The sequence below is a fragment of the Trypanosoma theileri genome, assembly GCF_002087225.1.
Source record: "Trypanosoma theileri isolate Edinburgh chromosome Unknown TM35_Tth_20_V1, whole genome shotgun sequence".
Lineage (NCBI taxonomy): Eukaryota > Euglenozoa > Kinetoplastea > Trypanosomatida > Trypanosomatidae > Trypanosoma > Trypanosoma theileri.
In genome coordinates, this window is record NW_021639862.1 from 364742 (window position 1) to 391557 (window position 26816).

The 26816-nt window shown below is 40.7% G+C and overlaps 6 protein-coding genes across 6 annotated transcripts; all 6 read left to right on the forward strand.

Annotated features, from left to right (window-relative positions):
* Positions 1-1579: 1579 nt before the first annotated feature.
* On the forward strand, positions 1580-11074 carry TM35_000202120 (uncharacterized protein; the record flags this gene model as incomplete). The annotated part of the gene is made up of 1 exon (XM_029026897.1): positions 1580-11074. One exon carries the CDS (start codon positions 1580-1582, stop codon positions 11072-11074), a length of 9495 nt encoding a protein of 3164 aa, XP_028881869.1.
* Positions 11075-11837: 763 nt separating this feature from the next.
* TM35_000202130 (putative chaperone protein DNAj) lies at positions 11838-12683 on the forward strand (the record flags this gene model as incomplete). Its single annotated transcript, XM_029026898.1, has 1 exon — positions 11838-12683. The coding sequence occupies one exon, from the start codon at positions 11838-11840 to the stop codon at positions 12681-12683; it is 846 nt and encodes a 281-aa protein (XP_028881870.1).
* Positions 12684-13213: 530 nt separating this feature from the next.
* Positions 13214-16744, forward strand: TM35_000202140 (putative dispersed gene family protein 1 (DGF-1); the record flags this gene model as incomplete). Its single annotated transcript, XM_029026899.1, has 1 exon — positions 13214-16744. The coding sequence occupies one exon, from the start codon at positions 13214-13216 to the stop codon at positions 16742-16744; it is 3531 nt and encodes a 1176-aa protein (XP_028881871.1).
* A 475-nt stretch (positions 16745-17219) lies between these two features.
* TM35_000202150 (fructosamine kinase) lies at positions 17220-18323 on the forward strand (the record flags this gene model as incomplete). Its single annotated transcript, XM_029026900.1, has 1 exon — positions 17220-18323. The coding sequence occupies one exon, from the start codon at positions 17220-17222 to the stop codon at positions 18321-18323; it is 1104 nt and encodes a 367-aa protein (XP_028881872.1).
* A 686-nt stretch (positions 18324-19009) lies between these two features.
* Positions 19010-23872, forward strand: TM35_000202160 (uncharacterized protein; the record flags this gene model as incomplete). Its single annotated transcript, XM_029026901.1, has 1 exon — positions 19010-23872. The coding sequence occupies one exon, from the start codon at positions 19010-19012 to the stop codon at positions 23870-23872; it is 4863 nt and encodes a 1620-aa protein (XP_028881873.1).
* Positions 23873-24799: 927 nt separating this feature from the next.
* TM35_000202170 (uncharacterized protein) lies at positions 24800-26419 on the forward strand (the record flags this gene model as incomplete). The annotated part of the gene is made up of 1 exon (XM_029026902.1): positions 24800-26419. One exon carries the CDS (start codon positions 24800-24802, stop codon positions 26417-26419), a length of 1620 nt encoding a protein of 539 aa, XP_028881874.1.
* Between the last annotated feature and the right edge of the window lie 397 nt (positions 26420-26816).

Genomic DNA, 26816 nt, shown 5'->3' on the forward strand with positions numbered 1-26816 from the left:
ATATATATATATATATATATAATCTATCTCAGTGTGTACGTAGTTGCGTGTTCATTTATAATGATGCTCCTGTTGTTTCTGCCGTGTGAAAACTGTATTTATTATTGCACCATATTTGTATCTGTAAGTGAGGAGAACGAAAGATATCTCTATATCTATCTATATTTAATATATATATTTATATTTAATATACGGAAAGCTAGAAAAGGAGACAAGAATGAAAACTAATGTGCGTGTTATGGGGATAAAGGGGGGATAAAAGGAAAAAGCTAAACATATATATATATATATATATATATATGAGAGTAATATGGGTATTACTTATTTCTTGCAAGGGAATTTTTGGAATATTCATTCTCTCCCCCTCCTTTTTTTTCGTGTTTCGTTCTCATTTACTTTATCTCTGATTTAATTAAGATGTAAGTAGCCATGGCAATCGTAATGTCGTGAAGAATGATTTATTCACTTTTTTTTTGTTTTTGTTTTTTGTTTCTTTTCACGAATGACAATTGCAAATGAAGCAATACGTGTTTTCTCTACACGTTGTATTTATATATTTATATATATCTATATATATATATATATATATATGTATGCATACAGATATAATATAATATATATTATATCCCTCTTTCACTGGGGGACGTGTGGATATACATGAATACGTCCTCTCAATTGCAAGAAAAAGAAAAAAAAAAAGAAAAATTGATGTCATCGCTTTTTCTCTTAGTATTAGGTATATATATATATATCTTTTATCTATTTATTTATCTATTTATCTTCTATGGCATCACACATGGATTGCAGGAATCAAATGATTTTTTTTTTTTTTATTTCTCGTCTCTACTTCATTTCATGCCTGCTGCAAAATTTTTTCAACGTTCTTCCTTTTTTTTTTTGTTTCCTTCTTATTATTACTAATGCTATTGTTATTATTACCCACCCCTTTTTATTACAATAAGAGATAAATTTGGTGTTTTCACGTTTTAAACAACAATGTGTTCGTTTCTTTCTTTTTTTCTTCTTTTTTTTTTTTATTCACTTCACTCTGTATATAATTTTATCTTTTTTTTTTTCTTTTTGTTGTGGTTGTTCTTCTTGTTGTTTTTGTTGTTGTTTATTTTCTTTTCCTCTTCTCTTAGACTATTCCTCTTTTTTTTTCATTCTCGTTTCTTCTTTTCTGCGATTTCTCTCTTTTTTCTCTACGTTGTAGGGTTTTTTTTTTTGTATTCACTATAAACGCCTTTCCACAGGGCGAAGGGTAAAAAATATAAATATATATATATATATATATATATATATATGAGAGTAATATGGGTATTACTTATTTCTTGCAAGGGAATTTTTGGAATATTCATTCTCTCCCCCTCCTTTTTTTTCGTGTTTCGTTCTCATTTACTTTATCTCTGATTTAATTAAGATGTAAGTAGCCATGGCAATCGTAATGTCGTGAAGAATGATTTATTCACTTTTTTTTTGTTTTTGTTTTTTGTTTCTTTTCACGAATGACAATTGCAAATGAAGCAATACGTGTTTTCTCTACACGTTGTATTTATATATTTATATATATNAGAACCCAATGTTCCTTTCAACTCTCCCACTACTATCATCACAAAGACAATCATTCCAACGTCTTTCGGTAGTCTCTCTATGGTCGTTACTACTACTGGTGATACTCCTCATCTCCGCTGTGGGGGAGACACAAGGCGAATCCACTCTAGTTGAGAAAATAGAAGAACGTGAAGAAGAGAGCCGTCTAGCTGCAGGGAAGGATGCCATCTTATCATCATCATCATCATCTTGGCTTCTACACATGGAGAATCTTTCAGCGTTGAATGCACATCTTAGGTCCACAACAACAACAACAACTATTAGTACTATTAGTAGTAGTAGTAGTATAGATCTCGCTTCTTCACATCTCAACATTGTTTCTGCCTGCACAGCTGCCCACGGCTGCCCACGATCTTCAATGGTGTGGGCCACTGGAACTTTCACACACAGTGACGTCCTCACACCCGCGAGTTTTCTCATCGCCGCAAATCTCACACTAAAGATGAGTCTCTGCTGTGGTTATAAGTTTGATGGAAAGTTATTACGAGAGGAGAAACTATATGATGCCTTTCTGCATACCTTATTACAGGCCACACCATTTCAGGTGTTAACAGAAAAAGAAAAACGGGATATGTTTCCACGTGAGCGAATAGTGATTGTAGATACAATAGAAAAACGATACTATAATGCCACCTATAGACTTACGGAGGAGGATAAACAAGAAGGGAATGATGGGGATGGAGATGTAATAGTGCTTGTCTCTGGAGCTGTGGGAAAAGGTATTCAACGTGTATTATTACCTCAACAACGTGTGGGAGGAGAAAAAACAAAAATAACAAAAACAATAACAACGACGGCAGATGTTTCTGCTGAGATTCAATTAAAAGTAGCGAATGTGGCTATTAAATGTAAATGTCCACATACACTGCTGGTGATGCCTATACTACGTGTGCGGCCAGATACACTTCCACCGGTCTCTATTGTAGGATTGGGCTCACACTGTGGAACACAGCATCAACTACAAGAACAACAAGAATTAGAAGGAACGGAACGGGTAAATAATACTAATAATAATAATAATAATAATAATAATAATAATAATAATAATAATGTTAATCATACGAATACTAATAAATATCAATATCAATTGCATCATCATCATCATCATATTGTACAATTACGTGATAATTCATGGGCAGTCTCATTTGCCGTATCCCCACCATTGCCAGCAGCCACAGCCGTGCATTGGATAGTAACAGACACCACCACTACTAAATCTACAACTTCTAGTATTATCAGTACTGCTGGTATTAGTAGTAAGAGTAGTAGTAGTAGTAGTGGTTCTGTGGTTGTGCTGGATGAATCTTTTCACATTCCATCCACAATAAACGAGGCGAACGAACCACTACTACGCCTACATCATGCCAACTCCAGTTACTTTCATATCTTCCCACATCATGAGTACACCGTACAGGTCATCCTCACACGTGGAACCATCCAACAAAGATCTAGTGGTGTCTTTGTGATGCGATTGCCATTTACTATGGATTGGAATGTACGGCGGATATCTCCACAAGTTCACTTTGGCATTCAACGACGACTGCGACTTTCGGAAGAGACACGATCTATGCATACTGTACAGCGGGCATTAGCCCCACCACTCCAACACACCCCCGCACGCTATTATGGATATTGGGAGAATACCCCATTGGAGGATCAACCCCTACCACAGACACGACAACGTGTGAGAGATAATAATCCCTACTCGGTAGAATATGAACAAGGAGAAAAAGAAGAAAAAGAAAAAGAAGAAGAGGCTGTTATCTATTCTCTTTTTGTAGGACGAAATGATATTTCCTTTTACGTTGTAGATGTGGATGAGGTGTGTCAACCCACACTTCTGGAGACCCATGAGGTGTGGTCTGTGCAGGCCTTGTTACTCCAACCAGAGACATCACCCACAACGGCATGTCATGATAATATTTCGCTGGAAGCATTAGCGTTAAAACGTCTTCTTATCACTATGCAAGAGTTACGGCACTTGACGGTGCAATTTGCCCCATTGACATTATGGGAATCTACACAGCGTCGTCAACTGGAAGAACAACAAGAACAACAACAACAAGAGAAGAAGAGTGATATCATGGAAGGATATTTTAACTGTACAGAACGTGGTGTTGGGCTGTGTCAAATACGCCCTGCAGTGGAGAAGAGTAGTGGAGGCACAAGTGCCGTGTTGGAGATGCGAAGACGTGGAGTGGCGGAGTTATCATGGATTGTACGTGTTGTTGTGAATACATCATCTACACCTCTATCCAGAGAGAATATAGATCCCACACATGCACGTATGATGATGGTGAAAGCAGAGGAAGAAAGTGGTGATGATGATGGTGTAGTCGTAGTCGTGGAGCTTCACTCACATGTGGTGTTGGTGGTACGCCGGATGTCTACAATGCCAACACACATTACGGTGTTGTTGCCCATGCAATTACGACAACTCACCGTACACCCACCACGTCCATTAGAAGCAACAACAACAACAACAAAAAGAAGAAGTGAAAATGAGGATGATAATAATAATATTAATAATATTAATAATAGAATAGAGACACCACCATTGGGGCGATGGGTAGTTAACGCCCCCTTACGGATTATCTCTATTGATGAATCCCTCGTACTCCTACTAGACACCGCAGATGTGCCAAATGTGCAGCAAACACTACCGACGGGCACACTTCGCTACATCGCAGAGGACTACGGCGCCGCAGTGGATGATGTGGGAACACCGTACACCTCACGATGTCCTCCACGTATTGTTGAACACACCGTGATGGTCTTTGCACGGCCGGCTCCCCCTATCGTGCCAGCACTTGTACCCATCTATACAGAGAATAGTTGTGTGCGTCTGCAGGCACCACGAGTGGCGTGGAAGGATGAAGAGACACAGTGGCATTTCCCTCCATGTGCGGAGGCCACACATCCACCATATCTCGTACAATCAGAAGAACAACAAAAAGAAGAGAAAGAAGGAGAAGAGGTAATGGTTTGTGGAATTGAAGTACACAAGTGGTGCGATGTGGAATGGACTGCACGTAATCTTCTTGGCTCTGTCACGCAGACCTTCTCACTACGGCGATGTCAACGACCACCGCAGGTGTTGTTTCACAAGGAAACTCCACACGGTATGAGTAGTATACCATTAGCAGTATATGCATTACCGTATATTGAGTGGTTAGAAGAGGAAAACATAGATACTAAAAATGGAGAAACAACAACAACTACTACTAGTAGTACTACTAGTACTACTAGTTTGATTAGTGGGGATGGAGTTATTCGTCGCTATACGGCACGACCGGTTCTTCCTCTTGCTGGATATAATGCCACCATTGCCTATTCGTTTAATTATACTGGATTACAGGAAGACTTTGAGGCATACTTCACCTATGCACATGATGCCGCACATCAGTTAGGAAATACACAACAACACTATGAACCTGTACATGGCAGTATTAATATAGATAGTGATAACCGAAATGATGTGACAGACGCCGTAACCACACCGTTGCTACTGCGTCGCTTCGTTCCTTTTCCAGAAGACAAGAAAACATATATTAATCTGAATAAAGACAACAACCGAAATAATAATAATAACAATGTAGAAACCACTGGTATAGAATATGAGAATAATAATATTAATATTTATAATAATAATGATGATGATGATTATGATGATAATCTATACTTTGAACGATCGATGATGGATGGAACAACTCGGCGTGATCACGCTATAGATATTGAATACGATGCCCGTTTTTCTATCACACAAGACGCTACAAGGCGTCAGCTGCAATTACATGGTATAAGTAATAGTTCACTCTACCCACTACTCTACATGGTACGTCTCTCTCCACATTCACATGCCCCTAGTCGAGATGCTGAAGAGTTTAATCGACGTGGTATGTGTACTGCAAGAACTGGGAATATTTCTGTTTTGGCCGTTAATCCTCGTGGTCTTGTACAGGCGCGTAAAGGAGATGTGATTCCATTTTGCCAATCCTCTTTTATCTTCTCACGTCATCCATGGTTAAACACAAAGTATCACTTTGACTTTTCCTGGACTTGTGAGTCGAGTGGGTTCTTTAGCAGCACAAAGGGTGGTGGTATTACTGTAGAGAAACGCACCCCGACTCTATCTATTTTACATCACACTGGTGGTAATAGTGAGAGTAGCATTAATGAGACGTACTGCAATCTCACTGTTCATAACACATTGACGGATACAACGCAGACAGACACTTTCTTACTTCGTCGTGTGTATCCAACAGCGCCCTCTTCCGCATTTGTGTTGTTGAGTGACAATACGGCTAATGGTTCATGCATTGTAAACAACAACTCCCGTGTTAGAGAAGCATCAAGTAAATCTAATAATGGAGTTTCTGGATCTCGTAATGGTGGTAGTACTACTTCTGGATATGGCGGTAAAACAAAGAAAAGTTTACGATGGGTGGTTGGAAAGAGTGTTGTATTGCATGTAGACGCCCCAATGAAAAGACGAACCTCTAAATGGAGAGCTATGAGTGTTATCCCAGCCGTTCCTACATCTATGGGAACTCAATTACTACTAGACTCTGTACAGTTTTTACCACTTGTACAACATCCACGTGCACTTGCGAGGGGTACAGGTGGGGCGACTGTGTTAGTAACAGGCATTCGTGTTCCTGGACTCTACACATTTGCACACCATCATCCCGATCCGGCGTATCCAAACATTTGTCCAAATGTAAGTTTTGTAGAAACACTACATGTTACACATGCTCAGGTAATGGAGAAGGAATTAACCGTATGTGGGGATACAGCAATACTGAAAGCAGTTCCAATTCCAAGAGAAATTGCATGCGATTTCATAGGACAGTGGGAAGTCGTATCAATACAAAGGTCAAACAATGAAACCTGGACAAGTGGAGTTAATTTTACTGGTTTACGGTTTGATCACGGTACTAAACCACAAACTCAAGTAAGAGGACTACCTTTTGGTATTGTTACTATTCGATGGGCTATTTACGCTGTTTCTCCCATGGATCAAAGGAATGATACTTCTCAAGAACAACAGAAGCAGCAGCAGCAGCAGCAGCAGCAGCAGAAACGTGTACTAGTGGATTATGATACTGTACGACTCTTTGTATTAACAGATAATCTCCGCTCACATCGTCTTGTGACATTATCCAGTACAGTTCATATTCCCACTACCACATCTACACAACAATGGACACTGGTGGATATGCCCGGAGCGACAAGTTCATTAACTTTGCGTCGTCCACGTTTCCACCTTGAATTTGTATCCAACAGTAGTGATCAGAATAATATGGGATTTGAGATGCTTGTTGTGGAGAATCTCCCTATTGGTGCTACTCGTCTACAATATGAACTTCACCCTTCACTTCGGGTATTTGGCCCAATGCGGACGAAAAACTGTCCTTACATTCGACGTCAGCAGGTGGAGATTGAGCGGGTGTCGGCGTTTCTATCAGTGAATGCCACATTAGATCACGAGTGTGATGCCTACACGGGTCGTGGTCGTTTCTCCATCTGCCTGCACGCCGAACGAGTGCGTGGCTCGAATCCCACTGCCCAACCCTCATCAACAGGAAAAGAAGCAAATAAAAAAAGAGAAGATCGTAATAAAAGAGATGAGGATGCCTCACCATTTGGTGTGCGTCTCGTTCACCCTGAGGCATTTGAGAAGATTGTGAAGTCCGGTGCAGCGCGACTCGCCCGTCGTGGGTGTTCACTGCCGTGGTGGATTTCTTCCGCACGGTGGGAAGATGTGCGTCGTGTAGATGCCGATGGACGATGTGTATCATTTCGCGCTACGGCCACTCGACACTTACGGCCATTTGAATTATCCCGCCCGCTCTTTCGTGCTGTTAGTGGCGGTGATGCTGGGCGGTATGATTGTGTAGATGGCAGTGACTTTATAACGAGTGAAGTTATCGCCGGGGCCCCAACGACGAGCAGCGGTCCACACACTGGACAAGCGCATCATGGGAGAGAAGGAGTAGAAACGGAATACGGAGAGAATAATAATAATAATAATAATAATGGAATGGATATTAAAATGGAAATACGAGAAAGAGAGAGAAATGGCGTGGCGGCGTTCCTGCCATTTCTCAACCCGACAACACTCACGCGGGTGACGGGAAGTATGCGGCCCATGTTGAGTCTGCGCGGAGATCCCGATGTGGTGATGTCGGAGTTAGACATCAGCGACACTGCAGCGGCCGTCGTGGTGTTGCGACTCGACACCGCACAGCCATTGCAAATGGGAGGCTACACTTACAATTCACCACACTCACAGAAACAACAAGAAGAAGAAAAAGATGATAATGATGATGATAAGAAGAAGGAGATACCCATTCAAGAAGAAGAAGAACAACAACAACAAGAAAAAGAAGAAAAACGGTATAGTCTCTTGTCAAAATGTGTCCGTGGGACTTTGCGAGGATCGGATGTGCTGCAGTTCTGGTCTGAAGTGAACCGCCCAGACGGTTTAGAAGGCCACACGGCGAAGGAGTGGTTGGAGTATGTAGAGAAGGTGCGGGATACACATGTGAAGTGTGAGCCTCTCTTCGCCTCACTCGATCATTTCCTTCCACGCCATGATGATACAGAGGCCGCACTGCGAAGCCGACGGGCACATCGAGTACCACCAAAGGAACAACGTTTAGTTTCTTTAGATGTTGTTTTGCAGCAACTGGAAGGTCTTCAGCAGGAGTTTCAATGGACACGTGATGGTATTGATGTAACAGGTCTGCGTGCGGATCTACAGGTGGCTCTCTCACGTCGTCGGATCACAAAGAGTCAACTAGACGAGATTGCACGATTGCGTCGTGAGCAAGAAGAACTGAAGCAACATAAACAGAAAACGAAAGAACAATCACCACAACCACTTATTGGAGATGTACCGAGAAGAGTCTCACGTGAGGAACGGTTTGAAAGAGCTATGCGTCTATACAAGGGTGTTCTTAACGAAGATATTGCGGCCATACGTTTAACATTACCACGTCAGGGGTCATTTACAGCACCGCATAATCTTTTCCTCCGCACAGCCATACATAAGGATATATTGTGTGGAACGAACATTTCAGGAACTGCGGGATCTGCGTTAATGCCTGTATTGGCTCCTCCAGAATCACTTGTATTATTTGGTCGTGTAGAGATTGTAGATGTACCACCAGCAGTAGGGGCAACTCCTGCAGCCATTAAACAATGTGAAGTGGAAGGTGGTATTCCTCTCATTCATGTAAACGTTAGTGGAACGAGATTTGCGTATTTGGAACCATTTCCAAAAGATCGTATCGTATTGGAAGAGTTACAGAATCCAAATTTAACAGATATTTTAGATTCACCACCAGATGTGGGTCTTGCTCCATGTTTACAACAAATGCATGCAGGGATGAAAGTCTCAACATCGCAAACAACACGGAAACAAATATACTTGCAATTAGCTTCATGTCCATCATTTCAGATGCTTAGTCCTACAGATTATAATGAGAACCAGAATAGTGAATTATTACAGCGAAAACTACAACTTCCACGACTTTTACGTGTAACACTTCGAGATGTCCTCTCAGAAGATAGTCATACAAAAGGAAAAACATCTGTTTCATTTGTAGTGGAAGTTCGTCCAACATTAGCTCGATTGCATCTTCGTGTACTTCCTGGTGTTGAAGAGACATCAAGAGGATTACCATGGTCGGAATTTACAAATCAACGTCCTTTATTAATTTGCGAGTCTGATGTTAAACGAAAAGGGATGGAATTAGGCGTGGAACTTATTGGAGATGAATGGAATATCCGTGTAGGTGAGGAGAGCGAAGAGAATGGGGCCATTGGAGAAAGAGAAGAAGAATATGAATACACTGCGACAGGAAGATTAAGAGCGGGAATGCAGAATACTGCCTTATCACATACAAGTGATGACACCTCTGCATTGGGATCTCAAGAGTGGAGTAGTGATGGTGTGAATGCGGCTGAAGGTTACATCACAATTCATGATAGAGGACAAAAGAAGATTAGACGCCGTTCACCACACAATGTAGCCCTTGTTAACAGTTTTAGTGTTGTTGAGCATCACAGTCTTGATAGTGCACATCATCTCTTCTTAAGACATGGTGGTCTTTACCGTTCTCATTTTGTGAATTATCTCTTCTCAACTGTATTAGCAGATCCGGAGAACATTCGTCAACATCAGTTTATTCAACGTTATAATAATACATTTGTTGGTGTACGTATCCCAGCAGAGCCGCGTGATCCAGATGATCTACGCAGCGGCAACCATAATGATAATAATTTACTGGAAAGTGATTATATCCCACCTATTCGTCCATTCAGTACGATTGAAGAGATTCTCTTTGCTGTACCTGGTATCGCAACCGAGTGCCGTGGTTGTTTGTTAGCAGACACAACATACTTTGTGGCTGGGGATTTAACAGGATTGTGGTCTTTTCCACCCGCCGCGTTACCAGCACTGGATAATAATATATTAGCAGCACCATTGCGGGTTCCATTTTATGCCGCCGCACGTGTTCCTCGCGACTGGCGGTTTACAATGGTTTGCCCTACAGCTGCATGGGAGAATCTACGGCAATATTGGCAACATTGGCAATCTGCACAAGAATGGCAGAGAGGAGAAACAAGAAGAAAACAACAACAACAACAACAACAACAACATGAACAAGAGCTGCGGCTAGAACTAGAACTGGTTGTTTATAGTCTACGTGATATGCTTGGAGGGGAAGTGCCCTTGTCTAAGCGACCTACTATTCTACTTACAAGTGTACCTCTTTCTGTTGAGAAATTACTGCGTAAACAAGACGCATCTCCCACGGCGAAGAGTTCTGAAAGGGAAATGATATTTCACGTCAACACATCAGCGGCGGAACGTGCACATGCCATGATGGCAGCGGACTTTGTTCGTTATGGACGACGGCATCTTCACACTGTATACGATTATGTACGGGATGAGACTGGGAGTGGTGGGGCCCTTGCGGTGAATGCCTCTGTCTTCTTAAAGCTATGTGTACCTCCTACTGTTACTGTGCCTGAATCTCAATGCTCTATTGTGAGTTTCACACATTCTCTACTTATTATGGAAGAACCACGTACGGCTGTTTCTTATTATGCACAACTGCGCCGTGGATCATGGGGATCTATGTTGAATCCTCCATTGTTAATGCACCACGTTGGTACCTCGTTGCTTGGTTACTTTATGTTTCCACGTCTTCCAGCACTGCGTCAAATACTTGTTAGTAGTGGTATCAGTAGTAGACACGATGTGAGAACTGCACGAACTGGGATAACGATAATGTTGTTTGTAGCGGTGATGTTTCTTTATCATATGGCTCCCCGATTGTGGGCTTTGACGTGTATTCTTTTATGGGCGACACTATTACGTCTAGTGCCAAGAGTAATTGTGGTCATGTACTCTCTGTTGCATTTCCTTGTTTGGGCTGTTGTCTTGTAAACAAAGTGTGTTATGTGATAATAATAATAATAATGATAATAATATGAATGTGAGAGGATGAGGGTTGTAAGGTTGTGGTGCGTGGGTGAAGAAATAAGAGAATTGAGAGAGAGAGAAAGAGGTGTGTGTGTTCCTCTGATGGAAAGAGAGGACTGTGAGATTATTTATGATTGGATTAACGCAACTGAGGTGTTGTGATTTGAGATGACGCGTTCTGTTGGTTTTCTTGCAGTTCTTGTTATTTTATTACTTAACCGTTTTTGATATCATTTTTTCTTTCTATATATATATATATATATATATATATCTGTGTGTGTATGTGTGTTGGGGGGATATTTTCTATTCTCTGTAAATGATATAATTGTGTTTCGGCATTTCACTTCGCAGTACCTCTCGCTGTTATTTTAATACCATTGACCCTTTTTTTTCCCTCCTTCTTCTTCTTTTACATTGTGTGAGTTGTACACTCCAAGGTCCGAGAGTAGTGGGGTGGGAAGGAAAAAAACAAAAAAAAAAAAAAAAACAGAACGACAACTTGTAGTACGAAGAACAAATAGAAAATTAAAGGAATAATAATAAAAGAAAAAATAACAACAACAACAACCAACAAACGAAAGAAAAAAAAAAAAAACATATAAACCAGAAAAAACAAGAAAAGAAAACATTAATAACTAGGTGACGAAGAATTGACATTCTTTTTATTCTAATTGTCTATCTATCTATCTATATATCTATCTCTATATCTATCTATATATCTGTATACATGACGATGCGACGTGCGGTATTCCTGCGGCCTCTTCTCATCACTTCTCGCGGTGTGTTGCCGTCGTCTTTACTCTTCACAACTCCCCGTCGCTCCTACGGCGGTGCGGTGCCGTACGGCTCGGTGCCTGCAGACATTGGAGAGTCCCGCCATGCACAGAAACCACGCGAGGAGGATGTCCTGCGAGGATCAGCAAAGCGCACAGGCACCACCTCATCTTCCTCTTCACAGACTTCTTCCTCTTCTTCCTCATCTTCTGCCGGTAATGTGGATAGGGATGGGAGTGAGGCGGTGGGGTATAATCCGTGGGAGGTGCTCGGTGTGAAGCCGGGGGCCTCCACGCAGACCATCCGCCTGCGCTATCACGAGTTGATGCGGGAGGTGCACCCCGACTTGGAGCCCAGCGGCACCGGTGATATCCCGCGACTCAATCAAATCAACAAGGCGTATGAAATCATTACAAAGAGCCCCACACTCGATAAGCGATATCGCAATCTCGTCACTGATACACAGTACTTTTACTACAAATTCCTCCCAGAGTGGATGGCGCGGAATGTGGATGAGATGCCGCGGTATTGGAGTTGGGTGAAGTGGCGCACACCAGGCGCCTTTCACATTTTTCTCTGCTGTTGTGTTTGCTACATGGTTGGTCGCTTCTACGCGGCGTTTCCACTGCTCACAACGGCGTTTGTGCTGTCGGTGGTGTTTGATATTCTCTTCCACACAATGACGGCACCCGCCACCTGTTCAATGCTCTTTCTCTACTCCATTATGAGTGCACAGAGTTATGATATGGCCTGGTTGACAAGTCCAAAGACATTCCTGCGACGAGAGCTTGGCTACTAAGAAAGGAAAGGAAAGGAAAGGAAAGGAAAGAAAGAAAAAAAAAGGAGGCATGAGTATATATATATATATATATATATATATATGTGTGTATATGTGTGTTTTCTCTCTCTCTCTTCCTCTCCCTCTCTCCCTTTTTTTTTTTTACGGTAAAGAAAGAAGAAAAAGGGAATAACTAAAAAGAAAAAAAAAGGAAAAGTAAAAGAAAAAAAGGGAAAAGAGACGAAGGAAGAAAAGGGAGAAACAAAAAAAAAAGGGAGTGAAGTACCGTTGCTTCTGTTTTTTTTTTTCTTTTTTGGTTTTTCTGAGCGTTTGTGTGTTTGTGTGTGTACTAAATCCCCCCTTTGCTGTAATGCATTTTCTACTAATTTATATATACTTTTTATTTTCTATGTCTGTTAGTAAAAATAGTATCGACGTTATTTTATTGTATTTAGTTGTTTATTTTATTTTCTTTTCTTTCTTCTTTTCTTTATGAATTGTGTGTGTGTTCTGTGTTCTTCTTTAAGAAAAGGGGGACAGTGTTCCATGAAATGACAGATGTCTCCACTGTCCCACCATTTGTAGTTTTTCAAAAGCCTCTCTTTCAATTTAACACTTGCAATACTAATAATAATACTACTACTACTAATAATAATAATAATAGTAATAATAATACTGATAATAACAACAACTATAGCTGTAATACTGATGGGAGTAAATCCCCAGTAAAAGTATCCCGCGTCTACTTTGATGAGGTCGCAAACGATGTTGTGATCTTTAGTAATACCTCACGGGAGGTGTGTTTTTACCACGTGCAGCTCTCCAGCGAATCTCGAGAACTTCACACCACAACACCCATCACATTGCCTGCACACAAGAAAGTAAACAGACAGACTAGTAGTAGTAGTACTACTAATAATAATACTACTAATACTAATACTTCTTCATTAGACGATGAATGCCATCCACAAACAGAAGAAGAAAAAGAAGAAAAAGAAAAAGAATGGCTTCGGAATCATGCGGAGTTATCAGGTGATGCCATTGCCTTAACAGTGAGGGGCGGACAAAGTGAAAGGGAAACTTCAACAATTCGCCACGCCAAACGGTGTCCAAGACCATTATATGAAGAAAGCGATAATCCCCATCTGCACAAGAAGAATCCCAATCGTGCTTATCTTGTAGCGCTTAGTTTAGACACACGTACCGTTTTCTTCTTTTTGTGTCATCATAAGATGTTAACAGTTCCAATCTCAGCAGTGGCGGTATTTCAATGCGCACCGAAGAGTTTGCGATTCCGCGAGGACTTTTATCCCATTCGTGCCTTTTATTGGGCAGAGGAGTTGCGTGGAGTAGACGTGTATAGACAGTCCACTGCAGAGGAGAAGAAAAATAAAGAAAAGAAGAAGGAAGAAGAAGAAGGAAATAACCGAATCTCATCCAATTCTACAAGATATATATCCAATACCACAAGTTCACGTCGTATTTTTCTTTCTATTACGTCTATTAGTATTGATATTGTGGGTATAGATGAGATGAGACTTTCCAATGTATTTAGTCGTAATGTTATTGAGGGCGGTGGGGATCCATGTGTACTTCTTCGTCGCTATCCAACTCACACGGATTATTGGCACTACAGCCCAGCCGCTCGTACACTGTTGTCTATTAATAAACTGAAACCAAATATAGTGAAGACATTTCAAATCACAGATGAAGGCCTTCATACATTATCCACACTGCAGTTAGAGGAGGAAAGCTATATCCAAACAACAGCGTCTGAAGAGGTGGAAAACAACACCGATGACAAGAATAGTAAACGCAATAATAATAATAATAATAATAATAATAATAATAATAATAATAATAATAGTGATAGTAGTAACCAAAGATTTCCGATATTTTATTCAGCAGCGTGTATGGACACTCCTACCGTGCGATATCCTGTTGGTTTTCTGGTACTATACCGCAATCTCTTTCTCTGCTATTTATCCCGCCACGATGGAAGTCTTGTGCTGTTCCGCTACGTGGGTGGTGAAGGTGGGAGTAGTAGTTCTGGTTGTTGTGGTGGCCATGGCAATAATAATAATAATAATAATAATAATAATAATAATACTAATACTAATTGTAGAAATGGAAAATTTGTAAAGTATGCTATTCTACGCGCTGATTTTCCGTTATCTGTACAAGAGGAACCCATTGCCTTGCAGGTAATAGATAACCTTATAGTTCTACATGCCATCCAACGAGGAGTTTCCAGTGTGTTTGATATTCTATTTACGGAAGAGGCTGAAAGTGCTCTTGCTGGCTATTCAGCAACACGAATGCTAACAACCACTGCAACCTCAAAAGGAACAATAAACACACGAGAGACAACAACAACAACAACAACAAGATCATCATCATCCATGTCTTTGAATGAAATGCGGTCTGGTGTAGATGGTTTCTTTAACTCCAATAGAAAGAAGAGTTCTCCGGTAAATACTAGTATACACCAGGAAGAGTTACCGCGAGTCTCATGGATTACACGTTTGACCAATAGTTTATTAAGTGGTACGAATAGTATGAATACTATGATGAATACACATACGAATAGAAATAACAGAAGTGTAAATAGTAATCTAAGCAGAAATATAGCTCGATTCAGTGGTACTAATAATGCTAGTGAGGAAAATGTTGTTCGTGTCTTGGAGCCATTACTAACGGCTTCTCTCACCCTATACTCACCACTTCAGAGTTCTGTTTGTATACCCATTGAGAAGGATTCACTTTACACACATGCCTTTGTATATGGGACCCTACCAGTGTTAATAGATCAACTGCAAGGAATTGTTCACCTCGTGGGTGTTAATCCCTTTGCAATTGCAGCCACTATGCCGCATAATAATCAACGTCTCTGGTTTTATTTGCAGCGTCTCTACTGTGCGGGAAGGGCTGTACAGTCAATGGTATATGCTATGCTTGTAAGAGAGGAAAACATGGATGTTATTTCTCACGCATTTGCCATGATTATATCTCATCATACCATGCAAATAACGCAGTCTCAACAGAATATAAGTGAAAAGGGAAATATACCCAGTTGGATGCGTGAATCACTTTGTCTTGGTGTTCCTCTTGTTAGTGAGATATCGTACCAGAGAGAGAATGCATGGAATCTCTTGGGTTCTACAACTACATTACGACAATGGTTGATAGTAAGGAATGAAAAAAGAAACTCACTTCATACGGAAAGTTATTATTTAACTCTACAAGATGTACTCGCCGCATGTATGACATCTACTAATGAGATGCATACTCATATGAGTATGAGTATTGATCAATCCATAATACAACGTGATGTGTTTGATCCATTAGTGGATACAGTATGTATACCATTTCATAACTGGACGTCTACTGGTAGAGGAGAGAGAAATGATCATGTAGAGTATGCGGTTTCTGTAGGAAGTTTGAACTTTACACGTTATCTCTTTTATGCTCTGATGGAGTATGCACGTTGTGTTATGCAGACGGGTTCCACACTATTAGATAGTCTACAACGACTATTACTACGACTCCTACAATATACACAATGGAAGTGGGGTCCATTACAACAAGGATTATTCCATTCAGGTATCATCATTGATCAAGTACCCACCGCTATGATATTACTGCAAATGGGTGGTGTCTACAGAGAAATGGGATTCGGTATGTTGTTAAGAATGCACGAGGTGGCGTTGGTGGTGCAGTTGTTGTTAGTAGAGCGACAACCACTAAGCGCTTTAAAGTATATATGCAGTAGAGAACAACAACAACAACGACAACAAAAAGAGCAAAAACGAGAAGAAGATGAACAACGGGTTGGTGAGAAACTCCTTACGGTACGTTTGATGGGTGATATACTCTGCTGTGCGATGGAGACGGTGTTGGATGAAGAAAAAGACTCTCAACATGACAGTAATAGGCAAAGAAGATTGGAGTTTATTACAGTATATGAGATATTTATGGGTTGGTTGTTGCGCCAGCCGCTATCAGAAGAGTTACTGCCGCCGGAGTTTCTTAACATAACTGCAAAGTATAGACAAGTTCTATCGGAGGGTCAAAAGAACTAGTGGGATAAAAAGTTATTCTTTGATTGGTCAGTCTTATTGTTGTTATTTATTTATTTAGTTATTTATTTTATTGCTTCTATGAGTTTGGTTCCTCTTGAATCACTGTATTTATACCTTATATGCTTCCTTGTAGTGATAGGAGGGAGTCTGGAATATCACTGGTGATTATTATTACTTCTTATTACTATGACTACTACTACGTTTACTACTACTATTATTACTACTATGTTTACTTGGTGATTTATTTAATATTGGGGGTTTCCCTTAAAGTAAAAAAAAAAAAGAAAAGAAATATACATCTTTTTTTAATTTTTATTTATATCTTTCTTTCTCTTTATTTGCTGGGGATGAAAATAAATAGATGGGCGTGCTTCCATTCCAAAACAAAGTAGAGAGGAATACAATTAATAACATCAAAGAAGATCGTATATTATCAAAACAGTAGATTTAAAAGAAAAGAAAAAAAAAAAAACAAATGTCCATTGAAACGACATTCTCTAAAGTTCTTGGAGCGACGGTTGCTCGAGCCACACGTGTGTTTGGCGGTGATGTGAACGAAACATACAGACTTGAAATGGCAAAGAACAATCCAACTGATAACACTATCAATGACACTAATACTACTACTACTACTACTACTACTACTACTACTACTACTACTACTACTACTAATAATAATAATAATAATAATAATAATAATAATAATAATAATAATAGGAATGATAGTTCCATGTACTTTCTGAAGCTGCAGCGTGGGGCCACTGCAGACTTTTACGCTGCGGAGACGGAAGGCCTTCAACTTCTCTCTGCTGTCGCCTCCACTCCAACAGTTGTGTGTGTGGGTGAGGTCCACGGCGATGCCTATCTCATCATGACTTACATTCATCCCGCCCCCCACCGCAGTCTGCGAAGGAACACAACGGCTCTGGGCCGCATGATGGCCGCCGTGCATCAACAGAAAAGTCCAAATGGTCAGTTTGGCGCCGCCGTGCCGATTGTCTTCGCTGGCTGCAAAACTCCAGCTGGTTGGTGTAGGGATTGGGCAACATATTATATTAATATGCGTCTCACACCATTGGTGGAAACAGCACGGAAGAGGGGATTATGGAGTGCCAAGCGAGAGGGGTTGTTTACGGAATTTAGTAAACGTTTTCACGCCTTTTATGCATCAAATAATGATAATGATACGAATGATACCAATAATCCTTCTCTTACTACTACAAATAGTAATAATAATAATAAGAGAAATAAGAATATGGGTAAGGATGAGCCACCAAGTCTTCTACATGGAGATTTATGGGGAGGAAACGTTATGTATGGAGGTGCTGCTGGGAATGATCCTTATCTTATTGATCCATCCTCCTATTATGGACACCGTGAAGTTGATATTGCCATGACTAAACTGTTTGGTGGCTTTGATGATGACTTTTACAATGCATATAATGAGATACTTCCATTAGCAACAGGACATGAATTACGAGTGCCGTGGTATCAGTTACTGCCGCTTTTGTGTCATTTACTTCTCTTTGGTGAGACGTATGGGGGATCTGTAGATGCGGCTATGCGGCATGTAGTTTGACAGGTGTGTGGGGTGGGGTGGGGTCTTGTATAAAGTGAAAGAGTGTGAAGAGTTGAATTATTTTATTTTTATTAGCGCTGGGGTATTATTATTATTATTATTATTATTATTATTATTATTATTATTATTATTATTATTATTTCTTTCTTTCTTTCTTTTCCATTATGTGTTGAGGTGCTGTTGAATAATTTGTGTCTGTAGAGATGATACAGTGCGCATGTGGGGTGTTTTGCTTTTTCTTTTCTTCTTCCTCTACACACCCATTACACACCCTCAGCAGGACGTTATATCCAATATACACTGTAAACAGGTATGAAAGAGGAATTATTGAAAGGGGTGGGGGAAGTGTGGGTGATGACTAAAATAGAAAAACGGTTCCACTTAGTTTATATTGATTCTTTCTTTTCTTTTTCTTTTTCTTTCATATACATATATATATATACTTGGTCATAGCTGACAACCTTGGGTCAATTTATTTTATTTTTTCTTTTTCCCTTCTTTCTTTCTTTCTTTCTTTCTTTCTTTTTTTTCTCTTCTATTTGTACAAGTTCTCTCTCATCATTATAGAAACAGGAGCACTAAGGGCAAGTACAATACGTGTACATATATATATATACACTATTATACATACAAAAGAAAGAAGAACAAAAAACACACACACACACATACACACCATTGAGTGAGAAATGTCTGAAGTAGGGCGTGCTGTAACTTCGGCCCGAACTCCTACAAAACGGCAGCGACATGTACAACCACTAAATGCCGTTGCCAGCAACACTAGCACCGATGATTCTAATACGGGATGCCAACCCTCTTCAGAGACCGCCGTGAGAACACTGACATCCGCATCTGTAAGACCAAACACCGCAACTGCAACTGCCATGGGAAGTGGAAAGATCACGACTGCTGAGGACCGGGCGGCGATGGAGTTTGGCGATGGGTATCGTCGTATTCTAGAAGCCATTGGTGAACCCGGATATAACTCCATGAAGGCACTTTTCTACGGTGAGGATGGTCCACCAGCGGGGACGATTCCCTCTATTACAGTCTCATTTGAGCTTTTTGAAGCCGTGCAGAATCGATTCGCTACGACTAAGACTACACTAGAGCGCACCAGAGCTGATCTACACAAACAACATCAATTGTATGCTGTTCTGCAGGGACAATATGAACAATTACAGGAAACATATAATATTCTTGAACACCGTGCGGGTGATTTGGAGCGGAATAACACACAATTACATCAGGATATTGCGAAACAAGGTGTTACGGCGGAACAATTACGACAACAAATTGCACGCATGAAAACAGAGATGGAGATGATGGAAAAGAAAATGATGAAACGAGATGAAGAACTGCAGGTCTCTCAACAACGTGTTGCAGAAGGATTATTATTACTATCCCAAAAAGAAACTACTATTGCAAATCTACGTCGTCAACTTGGCCGCAGTGGACGTGGACGAACACAGGATGGTATCATGGGACGAATGGGTGTAGATGGTGAAGAGTACAGTGCTGAGGCTCTACAACGCATTGCAGATGATGTAGAGGATCGTTCTGTGGAAGCCCAATTGCGATTATATGTAGTGGAATTGGAGACAAAAGTGCGGAGTGTGGAAGAAGAACGACGATATGTAATGTTGCGCCATACATTATACCGCAAACACGTACAAGATGTAACGCAGGCGTATGAGGCATTATGTATGGCGGAGGAGGATGCCGTGCACTCGCATGTTTGTAAAGCACCAACACCACCAGAAACACCGCAATTGCCTATAAATGAAAAGAATGGATTCGCCACTTCAACCACAACAGTAACAGGAGCAACAGGAAGAGAGGGGTCTGTAGGAAGAGAAAGTGATAAACGTAAGTATTCAGAAAAGACTCCTTCCACACGGGGATCCGTACAGACTCCTTCTTTACCTACTGGGCGTGAGAGTCAGCAGGAACAGCGATCGTCTCTCTCCGCAACACGTCGTACCAGTGATGTCTCACTTGGTTCATTGGGTCAGTCATCACAGGAGTTACCAAATACACGACTACGGGCGAGTTTAACACCATCTCCAAAACCAATCTCATCCGCATTCTCAACACCTCATGCATCTCCACAGCAGACATCTCAACAGAGGCGTCCCAGTGTTGTTAGTGTTAGTAGTGCAAGTATTGGGGGCAGTAAAAACGATGTTGGAAGAAGACTTACCGCAGGTTCATTATCAGCATCATCCTCACCAGGACGTAAGGAGGAATCTCAAAAGAAAAGTGAAGCACAATCATCACGAAACGCTGGTAACTCAAAGGAGTCAGGTGTAGGAAGCAGCAAACGAACAAGTGCGAATACTTGTCCAAGAGGGTCCACTGTATCTACACAGTCACCAGCATACTCGCATAAGTCATCACGCGACTTGGGAAGTAAAAACGCCTCCTTGCAGGACTCACTACAGAGACCACATTCACCCCACACTCCACTTGGTGCTGGTGGTGCTGGTGGTAGACGTTCGAGAGTTGATCGATCACATAGTCGTTCACGCTATAATAGCACTAGCAGCAGTGCGAGTGAAATCAGAGTGGGCGTATATGATCGAGCGGTACAGACAGACTCATATTCAAAACGACAATCTCGTGATGGAAGTGCACGCCCATCTACTGGCTCTGCAGGCTACGGTCGAACTTCACCTACACACTTTACTGTACCAACGACATCCTCCACCTCTGGTACCCGTAGTGTGGGAGTTGTAGAGCGAGCTTCACAGTCTCTAAGCGCAGGTATAGTAGATGGTGGTACGTCCAGTACTACACGTGTAGAACGGATTGCTTCTACAGGTGGAATTCTTAATGCAGCCTTACCATTATTTGCACAGGTGGGTTTAGATGCAGATGAGGATAAGAGACATGGTTCGTTCTTCAGTATATCAGGTGGTGAGAAGGGCTCATCTCGTCGTGCTACTACTGCTTCTCCTTCTGGTGCTGCCGCTGCTGCTGCTGCTGCTGCCAGTAAACATAGATATAGTAGTAATAATACTCCTGATAGCACGAGTGAAATGGATAAGAAAGAGAAGCAAGAAATTAAACAACGTTTACACACCCTAACTGGAAACTATGCCACTTTACACGGATTACTAATTGATCTGAATGATCTTCTTTACACTGTGAAGGGAGAAAGTGAACGGGAAAACGCTATACAACCAACACCATTTAAAGTGGATGAGAAGAATAAAGAAGATGCAGCCGCACAAGCAGAATATGTAAACAATACTGTAGCTGCAGATACACGCATTATAGAACGTTTATTGCAGCTTCTCCAACGAGGTTCATCACGTGCCAGCAGCACGGCGAGATCAAATAAAGGAGGAATGCCACCATCTGTAACAACTACAGCGAAGAAAGGAAGAGCACTCTCCAGTGAATCTCAAGGATACGAACAACTATCTAAAGGTATGATGCAACACGCTGGGGATACAAACAATCAAAATTCTGATAACCAAGTGCGTTCTTCAGGATTGTCATCACTTGCTTCTCCAAGTGGTAGTGGTAATATTTCAAGAAAACTGGGACCTATGTTTTCGGATTCTGGGTCAAATGTTTTTAAAGGTGATGGAGGTATGATTGTCAACACAAGTGAAGGAAGTAGACCAAGTAGTGGGATTGGTGTTAATAAGAAAAATACTAGTAATTCATCTAGGGAATCAACTCGTAGTCCTCGCCGTGAAGGTATGGAAGGTAATGTAAATGCGAACAAGGAGAAACTTAAACAAAGTGTGGGATCAGAGGATGAGAAGAAGGAACAGGCGGCTGCAGGAGTTGCAAAGAATGATCCTACTGCGACTGGTATAACTACTGGAGCTAAAGCTGATGAGGAGAAACAAGGAGAAGGTAAGAAGACCTTATCACGTACTACCGGTAATAATCGCAGTGAAAGTACCAAAAGACGTTCACCACAAGCCCCCGCACTAAAAGAAGATCAACAACAACAGCAACGAGGGTTTACACGATACGGTAAAGGTACTATCTCATATGGAGAGAATGCCGGAGGTGGTGAGCGTGGGAAACAGAAAAAGGAAACACGTGCCAGCTCCCGTACACGACCTGGACAACAACCGTTTACTACTACTACTACTACTACTACTACTACTACCACTACTACTTCTGGTCTTCCTAAACTTGCAGGGAAAGGAGGTGAGAATGTGGTACAGGATGATAAAATACTCAAATCAGATGCAGACGCAGCGGAGCCTATTTTACCAACACTCCCAGGCACTACACCACGCTCCGGTAGGAATTCATTACATTGGACACGACGTATTCAGCAGCGAACACCATGGAGTCCGGCTGTTATTCAGATTGGTTTTGATGATTTGGATGTGGATCGTGGAAGTACTCCGAAGCCTTCGCGTTCGTTTTATACACAACATCACGGGCCGCAGACGACACTTGTTCCCTGGGCATCTTTCTTTAACAGAGCAGTGGCTAGTTCTGGCATTCCAACAAGAATGTCAACAGTTCAAGTTGGATTTACTGGCAATCCACCTGTAGCTTCTGGAGGAGGAGGAGGAGGAAGTGGTCGAACTTCTCCGTCAGGGTTTACGGTTGGTTCGCCTGCTTTTGGGAGTTCACCCACAAATCAATATCCTCAATCACCTGGTTTACAATTACAATACAACTTCTCACGATTCACTACTCCAAGTCAAACAACAGTTCCAAATACGTGGGGAAATCGAGCTGATGAACTTATGCTGGGTGGTACAACAGTGTTCATGCCTGGAGCTTCACCAGTTGGTGGTGGGCAATTACATCCTTCTGGCAGTCCAGGGCAGCATATATACAGTGGAGAACCAGGATCATATTATCCAAATATTTCTTACATGGATCAGAATTCCGATATGGGAGGTGTATCGACTTCCCCATCAGCATTTGCTATTTCCGGTCGTAGTATTGGAGAAACACAATCCACTACACATAGTACCAAAACGCAATCCTTATTATCTGGTGAACATAAAGATGGGAGTCAACCCCCAACTCTTCCAGTTCCACGTCAATATGTTATTACGGATATCTTACGTCATAGTCCTGTGCTTTCTAGGGGAGGGAGACGCAGGAGTAGTGAGAGCAGCGATAATAACTTAAAACTCTCTCGCACAGCCAGAAGCTTCTGGCGCAATATGTTACTTCTAAGGGCTTCTTCTATACGTCAACGACAACGTGTTCAACAAGGATTTCAACCGTATATTTTCTATCATCGTCCTCGTTGGCTTCCACTCTTTGAGTTCCACCCGAAAGTACGGGAACCAGTAACAGATCTTCGCATTGGTCGACCGCGTGTGAGTGTAAACACACGCAGACGTTCTCGTCTGGAGACGTACGCCAAACGACCCCCAAGACGTTTTTCTCTTGAGAGGCGTTTATCACTGTTGAGATCGCAGTACGGTGGATCATCAGCGCGTCAACGACAAAGAGAAAACCAACAACGACAACAACAACCACCGCAATATCAAATTTTTCCTTTCATGATTCAGTATTGGGGTGGGGAACATCCGCAGAGAACCCGTAAATAGAATTGTTGTAATCCCTTTCTCTTACTGGCTGTAATGTAATATGGAGGGCGCGCTGAGGATGAGATGGAAGAAAAATATATATACAAACTCATACGAATACATATGTATGTTCTCTCTGCACTTTCTATCTCTCTTTTTTTCTTTTCTCTTTCTGTGTGTGTGTGTGTGTTTGTTGCTTATTAGCTCCACCGCCACTACAAAATGTAAACGGTGGAAGCAGCAGAAAGCGGCAGTATATACAATCATACACACACACACACACACAGAGAGACAGACAAACAAAACATGTATCTCCGAAAGGTAAAAGAATGTTACAAAAAAAGAAAACGGAATCGCCCAAGTGCCGCATATATATATATATATATATATATGGCCTGTATGTTTACATTATCTCCTTATGTAGTTTATCAAATCGTTTTCTTTTTTCTTTTTTTTTCTTTTTCTTTTGCTTTGGTGTGTGTGTGTGTATATACACAAATAACCTCATACTTTGCAATAGTTGCACTTGAACATTTGGAAATTGGAGACCTTTTTCTTTGTTTTATTTACTTGTTTTTTTTTTCTGTTCTCTCGGCTTATTTACGCCTGAAACCCATGACAAAAGAAACAGGTAAGAGTGTGACACCTCTGCCTTTTTGGATGCCCTCTCCCTCTTCTCTTTACTTCTCTGTTTTCCCAATATTATTATTATTATTATTATTATTTCTTTCTTTCTTTCTTTCTTTCTTTCTCTCTTTTTCTTTCGTTGAGACTCTTAAGAAGATCGGATTTACATTCCCCCCATTTCTGCTTCACTGTCGCAAGGAATAATTTAAAAAAATAAAGAAAGGTAATATAGACAAAACAGAAATACAATCACATATATATATATATATATATATATATATATAAGTGGTAATCCATCAGCTTTCTTTTTATCTCTCTCTGATGGATGGGATTCGAGATGAATTGCGGGTGTTGGCAGCGGAGCCGCCGCCGGTTGTGGAACTCACAGACGAATTTGTGCGGTTGATTGGACTGCGGCGTCCATCCGCAGAGGCGCTGGAGCCCGTTTTCGCCGCCCACTGCGATCAACTTCTCCCTGTTGGTAATCCAATAACTAATAATAATAATAATAGTAATAGTGACAGTGTGGGTAATAGTGGTCGGGGGAGAAGTTTGATTTCCACACGTTTGGCCCCCCGTGCGGTGGTGTTGACACGCAATGGATCTTTGTTTCTATTAAAACAACGCAGTGGACGGGCGGGTGTTATTGTGGAGAGACTCGAGTTCGGCGCCTACGCCCCACAACTCAAAGAGAAGAAGAATAAGAATAAAAAGAGCCATACTAACAATAATAATAATAATAATAATAATAATAATAATAATAATAATAATAATAATAATATGTGGGGAAGATCTTTTCGTAGAGGTGAAGAAGAAAAAGAAGAAGAAGGTCAATCACGTTCTGCTGAGTGGCTAACATCTTCTAAGGAGTTCCCTCCAGTACGTGTGGAGATCACTGTAGATGAGAAGGCATTACCAAATGGAATGCAGGCAATGTGTATTACAGGAATGACTCGGCAGAGACGTAAACGATCTCAACAAGGAACTAATGATATCATCAGAGGAATAAAGTCAACATTAGAAACTGGAATATCAACAGATTCTAAAGGAAAGAATGAAAGACGTTTGAATGTACCTCTTCCATCATCATCAGCGTTGGTTTCTCCTCTTCGCTCTCACTATAACCCCAGTGCTGGGCGAGTAGAAGAAGAAGAACAGCAGAATAATGATAATGATAATGAGATGCGGGTGAGAGTTGTGATTGCCCTTCAGTTTAGCGCTGATCGTATTTTATTAGCAAGTGTATTGGCATTACGGATTAAACAAATTGCAGCACACTATGAACGTTTAAAGATGTTAACATTTAGTGTACGTCCATGCAGTACATCATTCTATTTAGCACGACAGTACATGACACTATGTGCAATAACTTCTAATTCTAATTCTACTATGAATAATAATAATAATAATAATAATAATAATAATAATAATAATAATAATAATAATAGTGGTTTATTATATACACACATAGTGGGGAATAGCAAGAGTGAGAGAATGATGGGTTGGTTTAACAAGATGTTAACATCTCATATCACTATAAAGGATGTTGTGATGAAAGGCATGGATGAACCCGCTATTCTCTCACGCCATAAGTCTAAAGGTCTAACAGCATGGAATGACTATGAAGATAATAGTCAAACCTCTTCTTCTTCTTTATCATCATTATCATTATCATTATCATCATCTACTTATTCTTCTTCTTCTTCTTTCTCTTCATCGTTGCCTTCATCCATGTATACAACAGATGTGGAGGCGGAACGTGAAGTGGAGTTGAGAAATCGACAACAACGCCAACAACAACAGGCGGAGTTTTACACACAAACAACATTAGAAGAAACAGACAACTTTACTAAATCTCTGGAGGAGTTGTTGGATGATATTGGACGTGTGGAAGAACTGCTGAGAACACAACGGGCCCATCGAGTACAGACACTGTTGTGATCAATACTGTTTTATTTTCATAAGTATAGGAAGAGTTTATTTTATTTTTTGTTTTGTTTTTATTTTGGAGTTTTCCTCTATCGTTTCGTTTATTTTATTTATTTTATTTATTTATTTATCGTCCAGTGTTATTATTTATTCTTTATTAGTTATTGGTTCCTTTACTGTTACTTTTATTATCTCTCTTCCATAATGCAGAGAGTAATACACATGACATCATCATAGTTCTTCGCACACTATCTAAATACTCTTTCTCTCTTTCTCTCTCTCTCTCTCTCATTTCTTTCCAAAAAAAAAAAAAAAAAAAAGAAAAATAATACAAAGCACCAAAAAAAAAAAAAAAAAAAAATAGTAATAAATAACCGTAATAATAATAATATTAATAGTTATTATTACT